Here is a 15192-nt window from a genome sequence, read left to right as displayed (position 1 = left end):
CGTTTTAATACCTGGGTTTATTGCGCTTTTGACCCTCCAAGTTGCACGTGTTTACAATTAAGTCCCTTTTCTTTGTTTTTATTTTAAATTGGCCCCATAACTTCGATTTTATTTTAATTTTAGTCCTTTTTCTTACCTTTTCTCATTTTTAATGTTATTGTATTTATTATTACCTATTACTTTATTCTTATTTTATTTTTATATCATTATATTTTATCCACTTTTTATATTATTATATATATTTTAATCTTACTTGTCATATTTTTCTTTTACACTATTATATACATGTTTCTAATATTATATTGTATATTCTTAATACTATTGTTTATATATCTATATATATATGTGTGTATGTATTTGTGTAGTGTATAAAATAGTTTTGTTATTATTATCATTTCTAAGGTATGTACGTATTGTATATGTTCTATATATGTTATATATATTTTTAATATTACTAGTTATATATAGTTCTTATACATTTCCATGTACATATCTTTATACCATCTTATGTATATATTCATTGTTTCTATTTCGTGTTTAATTCTAGTATTGCGCTAAAATGTCGTATAGATCTTTATCATTTTAATATTATTGTCACATTGGTTATTTGTTTCAATATATGCCTAGCCCTATCATTTATTTATTTTTATTTCATATCAATTTACTTTGCATTATTTCGAAAATCATATACTTGTTTTGCTAATTAATTTCAATAAACAAGAAAATGTACCGATTTAACATTAAGTCATCAAGTTCATCGCTATGTTGGGTGAACGTCAATTGACTCGTGTTAAAACGGCATATCCTTCTCAAAAAACCGAAATAAACTAAAATTTCTTGTTTTTTAATCGGATCACGACTAAATTTTACATTGAACCGTATTTTTGAAAATCAAGACAACCTGTGTTTATGAGATACCAATTTTTGGGCGTCGCGAGGGTGCTAATACCTTCCTCACGCGTAACCGACTCCCGAACCCTAATTTTTCTCTGGCTTTTAATGTAGACCTAAACTCACTCTTTTATTTGTTTTAAAAGAAGTCTAACAGGTGTCCGGTCACACCTAATAAAAAGGATCGGTGGCGACTCCCTGTTTATTTTTAAAATCAAACTTCAATTTTTCAAATTTTCAATAAATCACCACAATTAGCGACCGAAACCAAAATTTTTACGTCGCTACAATTGCTACAGCTAGTCATTTACCATGCATTATAGTTTTCAATTTCATATTTAAATCATGAAAGAGCACTACTTAAAAATTTCCATGTCGTATATGAAACTTCTTCTCTTTGGAGAATGGAACAATTGATAGATATTTAGCAATCTTCTTTGCATCAAGTAATCCTTCTTGTACGGTCCGTAGCAAATGGGCAAAAGAAATTAAAAATTATAGGATTTCAAACCATAATAACTCTATTACAAAAATTATAACGGTAGATTTGAATGATCTGATCTTAAAATAATTTAAATCTAAAATTAAAGATGAAGTTCAATGTATGAGTAAAAGGATTTTAGAGACCAAGCGCAAAATAAAATCAAATTTAAAAATCTTCGGGACCGAAGACAAATTATCACATTTGTAAATATTAATTATAAGGGTTAAAATAAAATTCCAAAAATATCAACAACAAAAAATCTCACCTAAATTTTGACAAATTAGACCCAAAAAATTAAGATTGACAAATAAAAATAACCTACTTAAATTGGAAACAACACTAAACACAAAATGACTTAATTTTTTAAAAAATCAAATTAATCCAATCACATCCACCTAATTCAAAACCCCAATCTAATAGTTATACTCTTACTCTTAAAATCTTATACAGCAGTGTCAAAAGTAGCAGATTTTGACAAATATTTGAACCAAAGGTCTCTCAATAGATCCACCATGGAAACCTTGCTTTTATAGCTCATGGTTTCAACCTAAGATGAAAAGGGACTAAAAATTATTCCAATCATTATAACATGTAATTATTATTCATTAATTCTCCTCCTTATTTTACCATGCAGAAGTATATTTATTGGTTGACGAAAAAGAGAGGTAAATTATTTAAGGTTGATTTTTTAAAATATCTTTTTCCTTTTTCTCCTTATCCTCGTCAAGACGGTATAACCTTTCTAGTATCACGTTCTTGAACTGGAAGGAGTAAACGCATTTCGTTACCATCCTTTCTACTTTCTGCTTTTCATATTTAAATGTCTCTTTCAATTTTTTCACATAAAATCTCAATTAAATTTTATTTTAAAATATCAAATTTCTTATGGGTTAGACCAAATAGATTGTTTTGTTCACTGACAAATAAGTTGATTACATCAAGTAATTCCTTATTGTACGGTCCGTAATAAATGGGCAAAAGGAGAAAAAGGAGGATTTCGGCTATCATAAGAAGGTCGATCCATCTTTGAGCATTGAACAATGGTTAAAATCCAATGGCGTCTCATCAAAAGGAGTTGACCCCCTAAATATCTCCCACTCACAAAGCTGGTTTTTGTTGTTGTTGCCTATGTAAGTGCCGTTTGTAGACTGAATCCCATAGTGCGCATTACTCGATTTTAATCAAATTAATTTATAGAAAAAGAAAATTTGGTTGGATTAATAGAAGACATTAAAAAAAAAATTTAATTTAACATAATTTATCAATTTATTCGAATTAACTGAAATTTTAACACGTTTAGTGATCAGTTAATGTTTCAATTTTGTTATTCTGAAGTTGTTAACATCTTTGTTGGTAGAGTTATTAAAATTTTCTCCTTGAGTAAGTCTGAGTTTAACCTCTTTTCTTGAGTCTAGATCAATCTAGGATTAAAATTTTTTCGTTAAGTAATATTGAATAATTTATTTGGAGCCTAGGTTTTTTTACTTAATTTTTTTTCCTTCTCTTTTGAGTAAAGAGATACAAGTATTATTTCTTTCATTTTCAGTCGCTATGTTAGCAATCTATTTATTCTTGTTAAAATTTTTATTGGTATTATAGAGATCCAATTGGAAGATAAGAATATTCAATCAAAGCAGATGTCAGAATTCATGGTAATCTCTTATCGTATTTTAAATCAAAAGAGAGTTTTGAGGATTTTAAAGAGTATTTAGGCAGTTGATTCTTGTTTTTGTGTTCGGGATGTTGGAGATAACACTTATTCAATTTCATTTCGCAAAGAGAAATGGATGAGGAAAACCATAAATGAGGGGCCATGTATAGTTATGGGTCACCCAATAGAGTTTCACATATGGAGGGAGATACAATGGTTTTTGAGTTAGATATCTCCGGCATCCAATTTTGGATTCAGATTCACAATCTTCCAATGAATCTAATGAGTACTAAGAATGCAAAGATCATTGGGTGAAAAGTTAGGGACGGTAGTTCAAATAGATGATTTGATCAGTAGAAATGGAACTGGAAGGAGTTTCCTTAGGGTCCGAATTGAGGTGCAAATTTGCTATGCATTGGTAGAGGGATTCTGGGTACCAAGGCCAAATAAAGAGAAGTTGTGAGCATCAATCAGGTATGAAAGACTTAATGATGTTTGTTACAGTTGTGGTTGTATTGAACATACTGTGAAAATTTGTAACAATGATCTAAAATATGAGTTGGGCTGACGGGCCGGGTCGGGCAGTTAAAGTGGGATGGACAGGTCTAATCGTAATCTAGGCGTGTACTTGTTAGTCTGAAAATTCTGTGATTGAAGTCAAAATTATATAGATGGCAAAGGTGAGGCACGAGCGACCTACCAAATTTGGATTAGAATAAATAAAAAAGAAGAGACAACAGAGGCATGTGCCACACTCCACGGTCCATACGCCAAGTGTCGTGAAAATAGCGGCACACATGGCACGTGGTTTCGGCTCCGCACGGCGACTCTGCTGTTTTGTCTCTTCCTTACAACTATATTCCACCACCATAACGCGGCCAAATGCTGGCACATGACTCATTACCTAACCGCCATGTGCGGATGTGCACTAAATGACAACCCCATTGGCTACCACAGTACTTCCAAAACCGAAAAAAACAACCCCACCTCCTTTTATGCCTGGAAAAAGACCTTTCTTTTCTCTTTCTCTTCTCTAATATGAATGTATTTATAGATTCGTATTTAATATGCTGGTAGTGAAGAAACATTATTACATTTTTTTTTGTTTTATTATATCCTAAAAATAAACGACATTTTAATTTGCTTCTATGGTCTTTCCCGTTTAAGGTTTGTTATGGCTCAATTTTAAATTTCACATAAATCTAGTGTAACTATTTAACAAAAATTAAATATTAAAAAATTTTGAATAATGGATATCAAAATTCCAACATGTTATTCTCAAAAGTAAATTGGTTTAAATAATAAATTTCCTATTGTAAATATATACATTCTTTTTGGATAATTACAGATAATAATTAAAATATCATAACCGAATATTATCCTACTCCTTAATGACGTGTTTTATTGAATATCAATTTGGCTATCTCCATGTTTTTAATGAGACAATGCAATGAATCTAAAAATTTTGACCAAAGAAAATGCTTGAGCATAGAAAGCTCATGGCACAGTGCTGATAAAGGTAAACAAAAACATAAAAATTCTTTTTTTTTTTTGTTGGGTGATAAATGACAATAGTTGAATGTTGAAGGTTTTCACTTCAACAGTTAGACAGGTAAAGTCGTTACTTGTTAAGAACCTAAAATAGGTAATAATAGTAAAAAGTGGGAACTGGTCTCCACTTTATTCGACCGTTTCTTAATCTGAATTTATTTTAATTGGTATTATATTTTTTGAGCTAATTACCCTTTTAATTTATTTAGTAGGTCTGTATACCCTCTTTACTTTTCAAAAACACAAATAATTGTTAGAATCAAGCAAAAACTCGAATGAATAGTTAACTAAATGTTAAAATCAGTTGAACCGATTAAAAAAACATTTGAATTGAATTTAAATTATTTTTTATAATTTATAAAATATTTTTTTCTAATTATTTATCATTTTTATGAATTTTCTAGATTTTTTTTAAAATTTTACAACCATTATTGATGATTTGATCGGTTCAATTATTGGTTTGATTTTTATCGCATTGATATTCATATTTCAAAAATCTCTTTTTTGAGTTAGAAAATCCATGATTGACTTTCGATTACTATCATATCCGATGTGTTGAAAGTGTATAATTTTATATAGTAAATTAAATGAAGACAAATTATTTAAAAAAATTATAAAAAATATACTAACCTTTAAATAATATTACACACAACTAATGCATTAAATTGTAACTTTAATAACACATAGTCAACCAAAAGAAATATGATAGCATAACAATTGAAGTGTGTGAGATTTGAGTTACTTGTTCAACTTAATTAGGTTTTTTTTTTTTTACTATCCAAACATAGAAAATTTGGGTCAACTCATTATTATAACATTACCTAAGTACACGTATGTCATGAGATTTACATAATGTATAGGGGCAAAACAAGAAGAAAAGAATTATTAAAAAATATCAAAATAATTTAAAATTTTAATAAAAAGTTAAAATATAATTTTACCATTTTAATAATATATAAAATCAAAGGATATATCAGCCCTAATAAAACAAATTATTAATAAAATTTATATAAATTATAAATGTATTAAAATATAGTGGTAGACAAATTTAATGTAAAGTATCCAACCGATAACGCAAAAGATTAAAAAAAAAAAGAAAAGAAAAGAAATAAATACGATGTCTCGTGCACTGTTACAAGTAACTAGGTTCATTGTATTAAGGACACCTGATTTATTTATTTATTTATTTTAATTTAACATCTTTGTCAAGTACTAATTTAAAATCCAGCAGCTTTTGTCAGCTTCTTAAGCCAAATATATATATATTATGAAAAGCTCACAAATTATTCTTAGCATTACCCAGGTGGAAGTGTAGGACCTTGAGATTAACAGCTGGATTAAGAAATAATGAGATGATTAAAGGTGTATGGTAGTTTTTGTCCTATAAATTTTAGATAACATGGGGAAGTGTGCCGAAACCGAATTGTCGGATTTTTCCATTTTAGAAAAACATAGTTCATGTTCTTTTGTTCTGTCAGAACGAGGTTTTATGTTGTTGGATTTCTTGTTTAAACAAATGGGAATGCATGAATACCAAACTTAGGGTTTTGTTTTGCATGAATTTTTGTTGTGATACGACGGATTTGTGCCATCTGGCAATGATGCTCTAAGCTATCATTCATACCAGATTATGCTACCGGGTGATTAAACCAGAATTTAGTTAAAATGATATTTTAGATTTAAATTTCATTGTATATTTAGTATTGTTGGGTTTCTTTTATGAATACTTTTTAAAATTAATTAATACGTAGAAAATAATTTGATGTACTAATTAGTAAAAAATATTAAAAAGAAAGAAGAGAAATATGTTTCTATTTTAATTATTAGAACATGTTATTTGTTATTGTTTAAGGGTAATTTTGGCATAAGTGATATAAAATAAAGTTGAAATTGTTATAAAAGTAATATTCTAAAATAGAATGTAATATAACAAATTAAATGTTAATTTACTTAAACTTAGAATAGTAATAAATAATATAATTAAAATGTTATTTGAAGAATATATTAAAGAATTTTAAATTTTGATTCGTTAATTATTATTTTAATTTTTATTTAAGTAAAAATAATTAAAATTGTAATAGAAAAATATAGCATTACCAAGAGAATGGAAGTGGTGGTATTTTAGAATCTTTAATATTATTAGGAATGCGAGATTACTAATCCTCGGTAACGTTTGAAATCCAAACATATGAATCCTATGTTAGAATCTTACATTATCCAAGAACATTACATTCCTTGAACTAAACACACCATTGTGGTGTGATAAAAAAAATTAAGTTTTCATTTTTAAAATAAGATCTATAGCAATATTTGAACTTTGCTTGTTGAGTTAAAATTATCACGGAAAATGTATTAATACAAACTCTTAATATCTTATCTATAAAAAAATCTTAAGATCTAGATCTACTCTAAATCCTTGTACTCTTTCATATATTTAAGAATGGTTACTTTACTTTTAATACTATAGTAATTACAATCCAGTTCAGTGCAATTCAAATAAATTGAGTTATTTGACATATTTAAAATAAAGTAATTTGCTCATGTGGCTAGTAATACACGCCCTTGAAAACCAAATAAGTAAATAAAATATTAAATATTGGATTGTTAAAGTTTTATTATTATTATGATTTTAAATTCGTAGATTTAAGGTTCATCAACATGGATTTAAAGAAGTAAAGTGACAGCCGACTTTTTTCTTTTCTTACATAACTTCCACGATGTTTTAAGTTAGCGATGTGAGGAATTTTTTTTATTTTCAAAATGTTATGTAATTTAATTAATAAAATTATTTTGATGATGTTAATAGTCAGACTTTAATTATTATATCAAAAGCATAAAGAGACTTAACTATTGGGATTAAAAGTAGAAGGATTAAATTTTAAATATATTAAAATAAACTTAAAATTAAATATAAATTCATATTAAATTTATTAATGGATAAGTATTTTTTGTTTTGCATAATTAAGTATATTATCATATACAAGATCATGATATATCTGCTATGCAGAAAAAATGCAAGTATTTTTTTTCCTAATAAAAGCTGACCAATATATGGAAAATTCATTGAATCTTAAATTGGAAGAAAATAAATTACATATAAATTATTATTAAAAGTAATTTGACTCAGATCAGAATGATTCTTAAGAAACTACAGATATTATCACAATCACGTATTTATATTTATTTAACTGAATAAAAAATTCATTTATAATTTTAAAAATTGTCTGTAACTTTTTTTTTTTTTTTACAAATCACATACTCTTTAATTTGATAGGATTTTCCATCTAAATAAGGCAAGAAGCTATTTTGTTTTAAAATAAGGAAAAAATTAACTATTTTTTAATAACTTAATTATAAGTTCTGATTATATCTGTTTTTTTTTACACAAGATATTTAAAACTACTCATAGCGTCTCCCCAACGCATAAATATGAGAATAATACGTTTCGGTGCACTCAAACTCATATCTTCCTATATTGACAGCAATACTCATGCTGATCAAGTTAAAACTCAATCGAGGAAATAATATCTTTTTCATGCAAAATAAAAAAAAATTGTTTTTAGAATTTAAAAAGAAAGGCTGAGTGTCTGGAACGGCAGGAATCCAAACACAGACAATAACTGAAAACCTTGATTGAATTTCTTGTCAGTTGTTGTTGTTGTTGTGTATATATATTCATAATGCTGACAAAGACTACGAAAATCTGCCATTGTTAGGCACCTTGACTAAAAGATGGAAAAGAGAAAAAAATATATATATAAAGTGCAGGAAAAGTTGAAAGAAGATGAATATTTAATAGAAAAAGTGAAGTAATTATATGGTTGGGCAGTTCATAATGTAATCTAGGACAGCCCCTAGCCAGATAATATAAACAATTTGGGAGCCATAGTGTCCATTCTTTTTTAATTCATCAACAATCTGAAAACCTTCTCTTTTTTTAAAACAAATTTTAATTTAATTATTTTAGGCTTAATTTTTGGGTTAAAATGTAAATTTGTGGGTGAATTTTAAAATTTCTCACTATATTTTATTTTGATTAATACTTATCATTGATAATATTATGAGTAAATTATATTTTAAATTTCCTAAAAAAATATCTAATTTAATTTTAATCCTCTTAAAAAAACTCTGGTATACTTAAATATATAAACATTATTTTATATTCATATCAATAAATATGGAATATAGAAATATGGAATATAAATAGTTAAAATTCCCTCCATGGAGCAAAGTCGTGTTTGGAAATGAGAGTAATTCTTATAAGGTAGCATTTAAAAGCGTTAAAATAGCATTGACCATAAAGTTTAAAAAGCATTGAAAGAAAAGAAGGGAAAGGGTTTTGATATTTATTACATCCTTAGCTAATGATCTTACTTGGGTTTTAATAATCTAAATGACTACAAAGTGAATAGGAAGGAATTTGGGTTTAAGATGGGGACAAGCGTCCTGAATTAATGGCAACACTTCAATGCAATTTTTTCTTTATAAAAAAAAAATTCTATCCAAAGGTTTTTTATTTACTTATTTACTTAAAATTTCCAATTGGAAAGTTTATAGCTTTCCTTAATTTTGTTTTATCATTTTTTTTTCCCTTTTTGATGTGGACTTCTTGTCTATAAAAATTATGTCAGTTAAAAAAAAAAAAAAAGAGCCATCCTTTTGTCTTTATTTGGCTTTTGTTTCTCTATAAATGGCTGACTATGTCTTTTCCTTAAGTCCCTCCCCGCTCTCTCTCTCTCTCTTTCAGCAATTTTTAGATATTTTTCTCTCACTGTTCCCCCCTCATTGTATTCATTGCTTTCCTTTCTGGCCTTAAAAATGGAAGAATTGGGTTACTTGTGGAATTATCAAGAGGTTGGTCCCTTTCCCCCCCTCCCCCCCAATTTCTGTTTTGTTTTAATGGCATTCTTTCTTGTTTTGCGATTTTGGCTCATTTGTTTTCATTTGTGTCTCCATTCTAAGGTACCATTTTGGGGGTTTCTTTGATTATTCATTTTTTCATTTCTTTGTATCTCAAAGTTAACTTTGTTGGGATGAATGAAATGTCCAATTTCTATTGAAGAATTAGATTCATATGTACTTTAAAAAAAAAAAAAAACTCTTTACATTGCTGCACATGAACAAAAAACATGTTATTAACCAAATGTCTTTTCAAAGAATTTCATTTTTCCCCATCTTTGAAATGGTTTAATGTTGCATTAATTCTTGGTTTGACTAGAAAAACAAAAGAATGACATTTGGATCCACATGGACCAGGCAGTGTTTCACACTGTTCTTCCCCAAACTCTGAACTGGTTGTTCTTGTTGATCTACTAGGCTCATTTGCTTTATTATATAGTGATTCATTTCATTTAATGATATGTCTTTATTTTCTGGTTTTGACAGAATCTTGATGAGCTGAAACTGAAGCTGCAATACAGTTCAATTGAGCTAGAGTCTGTGAAAATGGAAGCCAATGAGCAGATAAGGAAATACAAGGAGGAGCTAAAGTTGATGGTGAATCTATTGAACCTTGCATACCAAGAAAGAGATGAAGCAAGGGACCAATTACAAAAGCTACTCAACAAATTCATGCCTTGTCCTCCCCCCAACCTGAAACTCCTCTCATGGTTGCTGCAAAAACTAACTCAAGCATCACTGAGTCAAATAGTTTATCACATGGTTCACCCCCAGTGGACTCTTTCTTTGATGCAGTCACTTCACCAGATTTTCCCACCATTAAAATGCCTGCTGATTCAACTGGAATGGGGCTTTTGAATAATCAGCCCTTGGTTCAAAATGGTTGTGGTTTTGTCCCTTCCATGGTGAGTCCCAAACCTGATGGTGAAACAGCTGTGATTGACAAGCTTGCAAAGGGCAAGACTTTGCCTGAAAAGGGCAAGCTTTTACAAGCTGTAATGGAAGCTCGCCCTCTCTTACAAACACTGCTCCTTGCTGGTCCCCTTCCTCAATGGAGGAACCCTCCTCCTTCAAACACTTTCAAAATCCCTCCTGTTTCCCTCAATGGCTGTGATTCTAAACCTGTGGTCACCCCAAAACGAGTGAACTCGTCACAGTACCTTGAAATGAGTCGTGGGACTCGGCAAATGTGTTCAACAGCCATGTTGAGTTTTGCAAGTTCTGGTGCTGGTGCTGGCGCTGGCGTTAACAATCAAATCACAGTAACAAAGCGGCAAAGGTTCCAATGAGTTTCTTAACAGAAGCTTTTTTGGGTGTCCTTTTTTGTAAAGATAAAAAAAATAAAATTGAGGGAGTGGCGGTGTAAATTGGTTACTCATTTTAGGGGGTTGAATTGAATGATATACATATACCATAGTTGTTTTACACTTTCTTAACTTCTGGTTTATTTTTTTATATCGTAATTTTGCATATTTTGTTCAATTTCCCCCTTTTTTTTATGGCATTATAGTTGTGAAATTTTAATTTATATCAAGAGGATCTAATTTAGCTTCAAATACAGGATTATGATTGAATTTTGAGATTTGATTTTTATAATTATAAACATTTTATGTTTGTTATTAATTTAAAGTGTAATTATCTTAAATACAGAATAAGTGGCAATGCTATCATTTGAAGTGCAAGAACCAAAAAAAAAAATAGTTATTACTTTAAGTGTCAATATACTCTAAATTGTATTATCTTCTTATTTAAGGTTAAAAAGAGTTATGAATTATTTTAGATATTATATAAAAAAAACAAGTATAATAACAAATTATAATAAAATTAAATTAAAAAAAAACCCACAACATGCCAGCTTAAATAACTCATATGCTATGATTTCTATTCATAGAAACTTTTCTTGTTTAATTTAAAATGCTTTTAATTTTTGAACCATTTGATATTCCATGTTGACCTAAACCCTAAAAATTTAGGTGAAAAATGATAATTTTAATTCACTTAAAAAGCTTTATTAGGTCTCTTAAAATTTTTAATTAAAATTGTCAATTTTTTAAAAAGTTTTATTAAAACCTTTAAAGTTCTGAAAATTTTAATTAAGCCCCTAAATTTAAAAAAAAATTAATTGGGTCATTCAAAACTTAATTCCAAAATCTATTACTGGTGCGGAAATTTGAAAGTCTCCTGGAAGAGAAAAAAATGGTAAGTGTCAATGATATTGATGACTAGAAAAGGGTAATAATTAGGCAAAGAGTGATGGAGACGCCATTAGTGCCCCTTTCGGACTTCAACTGCAGCAAATAAGGGCAACTTTCCACCTCTGTAGTCTTCACTCAGCAGTGTCAGGGACTTAATAATATCAATATGTCACCGTATAGGTTCCTTTAATTTGCTTTCACAAACTAATATTACTCAAAAAAAGTGATCTTTTCAAGAATTTTCCAGAAGAGTAACAAGGCATAATTCAGTACCAGAAGGTAGAGGTTGATTCGGGATATGCGTCAATCATTTCGAGTTGGGTTAAATGAGTTTAATTGATTTCATATTCATATCTGTTCAAATCATAACATTTACATTAGTCAAACATCTAAAATAGAGTACATAATTAAAAGGGGAAAATTTTAAAATTTAGAAAATACTCTAACCTGTAATGCAATATTTAAACTGTTATTTGATGAAATTATATTGGAAAAAATTAAATACCTCAATAATAATTATTCGAGTATGTGATATAATAGCCAGATAACCATCAGATTACAAATGGCCAGCAGACATCAATGAGTCATTTGTAAGTAAGAATAGCCGAAATTCAAGCATTCAACCATTTTAAACAAATATGAAAACATGTTAAATACCTTCTGACTTAAGTTTATACCAAAGATGATTAAGTGGCAGTAAAGCAAGATTACAACCTTAAAAAACTAAAAAACTAAAGCTTAAATCTTCCAGCTGAACCTGAAAATAACAGTCTCACCTTGCAACAAAACACAAAAAATAAAGCATTCAAAACAAGGTAGTCGCCAACTGCTTAGATAATTCCGATTTTGTTTGCAACATCCAAGGCATCGTAATCCGGCGTCAACCTAACATATGCCTTCTTTGTGCCATCGGGCCTGCATCATGAGAAACATGTACATGAAGAAGAATGTCCACATAATATTTATCGAAGGCACAGGATGCAAGAAAAAGCTGGCCTGAGAAAAGCATGATATGTATGTGTGGATCTGTGTGCATGTGTGAATTCACATATCTAACAAACTCTAAAGTGTGGTCTACTTCATTTAGGGCTAAGATGCAAGGCCCTTTGGTTGCCTTGTCCTAAGGTGCATGGCTCATGCGCGCCTAGGAACATGACTCGACAAAACTGGGGTCATCAAGAAACCCAATTGAAGAATACAATCATAAGCAACTATTTAGGGCATACTCTGTTACAAAAATTCAAAGCATTGTTATTCTCAGTTATCCATATGTGCTTTTATAACAAAAAAGTTGCCAAATGAGTGTCAAATTATCTACAAGTCAACAAACTTGTGCAGAAATGATTATATCAAACAGTACAATACACTAAGCTATAAAATAGCTACCAAAGATATAAACTAGCTCATGGAACATAAAAAATGGTTAATAGGCACATATAAAGCTATACCTGATCAAGGTGTTCACTTTCTTGGCCTGAATATCATACATCTTCTTCACAGCATCTTTGATCTTCTTCTTGTCTGCACGGATGTCAACAATAAATACTAAAGTGTTATTGTCCTCGATCTTCTTCATGGCTGACTCAGTTGTGAGGGGAAACTTGAGAATCTGGTAATGGTCAAGCTTGTTCCTTGGTGGGGCACTAATGCGTGGATACTTTGGGTTCCTATCTTTCTTCAAGGTCCTTGGCCTGTGAAACGTAACCTTTGTTCGGATCTTCTTGGCCTTCTTCTTAAAAGTGGCTCCAGATTTCACTGCTTTTGCAGCCTTCAAGGCCTGTGCCTTTGCATCTCCCTTCTTCTCAACTGCATAATAGGCAATGATCAAGATAATTAACGAATAGAAGCTATAAACACCATTATATTAATAGGTTTTAATTCTAGCAGAAACTTGAGTCATGTATGTCCATTACCATTGCAAAATCCATACTCTACAAATATCACGAAAAGTTAAGTTTTAAATAACTCTATCAATTGACATATTCAAAAGGACCACTAGAATACAGAAAATAACCCTTGTTATTGTTACGAATCGGTTATTACTTAAATGTATTCGATTTGTTTCAGTTTTAAGTTCAAATTTCCAAACCAAACTGAGCCTAAATTTATCTTTTAGTTAATTTATAATTTTTATAATATAAGAATAAATATTTCACATTTGATTTAGTGAAAAAAAAACTAAAATTACTATATAAAATATTTTTAAAGAAAACAAACAAATCAGAACCAGCAGAATTCAGTTTGGTTTTTTAAAAACCAAAATTACTGCATAGCAAACAATTTTTTTTCCAGAACCTATCCAAACCGAACCATTATCACCTCTAATAAACCATAATAACCCAATCATTGAATCTATATAACTAAGCCAAGATGATATATTTAGCTTGAGAGACATCACAAGTTCATATCACTTCCAATGAAAACGGTTAACGGAAAATGGGGGAAAACGAAAACCCCGTATCCAAATTTCCAAAGCAATGAAATGCATATACATGTTAAATAACACAAACTATTCAGTAATATTCTATATCCTTATAAATCCAACACCAGGAAAGAGTAAAGAAGAACAAATCAAAAGCTTACTTAACAGTCCATTTTGATTTTTTTTTTAAAAAGCAAAAGAGTACAGAAAAAATATATATATACTCAATGCATCGAACAACAAGAAAAAAGAAAACATAGATAAAATATATCAATCAGAACTGGAACAAGCATTACAAATACAAAGTAAAGAAAAGGAGTGAAAGCTAAATTCAAAAGCAAATACCCTTGGGAGCCATTGGTTACAGCTGCCTCAATCCCTTTGTAAACCCTAAACCAATAAAAGAAAAACAAAAAATAAATAAGATTGAAATCAATATAACAAAATAGAAGGAAATGGGAAAGAAAAAGAGACCTGTAGATGGGGAAGCGAGCGGCTCTAGGGTTTGCTGGAGAAGGTGAAGCAGGAATTAGGGTTTATATAAAAGGGCTTCTTAATTTCGATAAAACCCAATGGGTTATAATTAAAGGGCCGACCAATAACAAGCCTGGTGCTCTATCAACTGAATTTTAAAAATAATACACTAATCTAAATTACAGTAGTAGTGAACTAATTATTAGTATTTCTTTTGGGTCATTAAATTATAAAAAGTTACAAAATAATTATTTTAATATTTGATTTTTTTCTTTTTTGGTCACCAACCATTAAATTACTAATGGAAAGATAACTTGACAGCTTTTGAAATTTGCATAATACCGCTAATATTTATACATTGTGTTAATTTAGTCTTGATTCTAAAAAAATTTAACCCTCAAAATTTACTCATTTTTTTTCTTTTTCGCAGTTTTACTTTTATTTGTGATATTGAGGGTGAATTTTGAAATAATAAGAAAATATAAAAATTATTACCTTGGATTTTCGAGTATTTTCATTTTTGATATATATATATTTATTTATCAATTTTAGTTGATAGATTTGTTTTTTTAGTTTTTTAAGTGAAAGAATCATAAAGAAAAGTAAATTTGAAAAAAAAATCAAA

The 15192-nt window shown here is 29.3% G+C and overlaps 1 protein-coding gene and 1 pseudogene across 2 annotated transcripts; one reads left to right on the top strand and one right to left on the bottom strand.

Moving 5' to 3' along the window:
- Nucleotides 1-9298: 9298 nt before the first annotated feature.
- Nucleotides 9299-10903, top strand: LOC107963932 (uncharacterized; annotated as a pseudogene). Its single transcript, XR_005921915.1, has 2 exons — nt 9299-9431; nt 9963-10903. The product of XR_005921915.1 is annotated as an uncharacterized protein (transcript).
- A 1394-nt stretch (nt 10904-12297) lies between these two features.
- On the bottom strand, nt 12298-14664 carry LOC107963930 (60S ribosomal protein L23A). The gene is made up of 4 exons (XM_016900482.2): nt 14568-14664; nt 14439-14483; nt 13120-13477; nt 12298-12586 (listed from the first exon to the last, which is right to left on the bottom strand). Exons 2-4 carry the CDS (start codon nt 14449-14451, stop codon nt 12502-12504), a joined length of 456 nt encoding a protein of 151 aa, XP_016755971.2. The 5' UTR covers nt 14452-14483; nt 14568-14664; the 3' UTR covers nt 12298-12501.
- Between the last annotated feature and the right edge of the window lie 528 nt (nt 14665-15192).

Source organism: Gossypium hirsutum, chromosome A03 (genome assembly GCF_007990345.1).
Source record: "Gossypium hirsutum isolate 1008001.06 chromosome A03, Gossypium_hirsutum_v2.1, whole genome shotgun sequence".
Classification (NCBI taxonomy): Eukaryota; Viridiplantae; Streptophyta; class Magnoliopsida; order Malvales; family Malvaceae; genus Gossypium; species Gossypium hirsutum.
The sequence above is the reverse complement of the archived record's forward strand: the minus strand, read 5'-3'. Positions and strand labels throughout refer to the sequence as shown.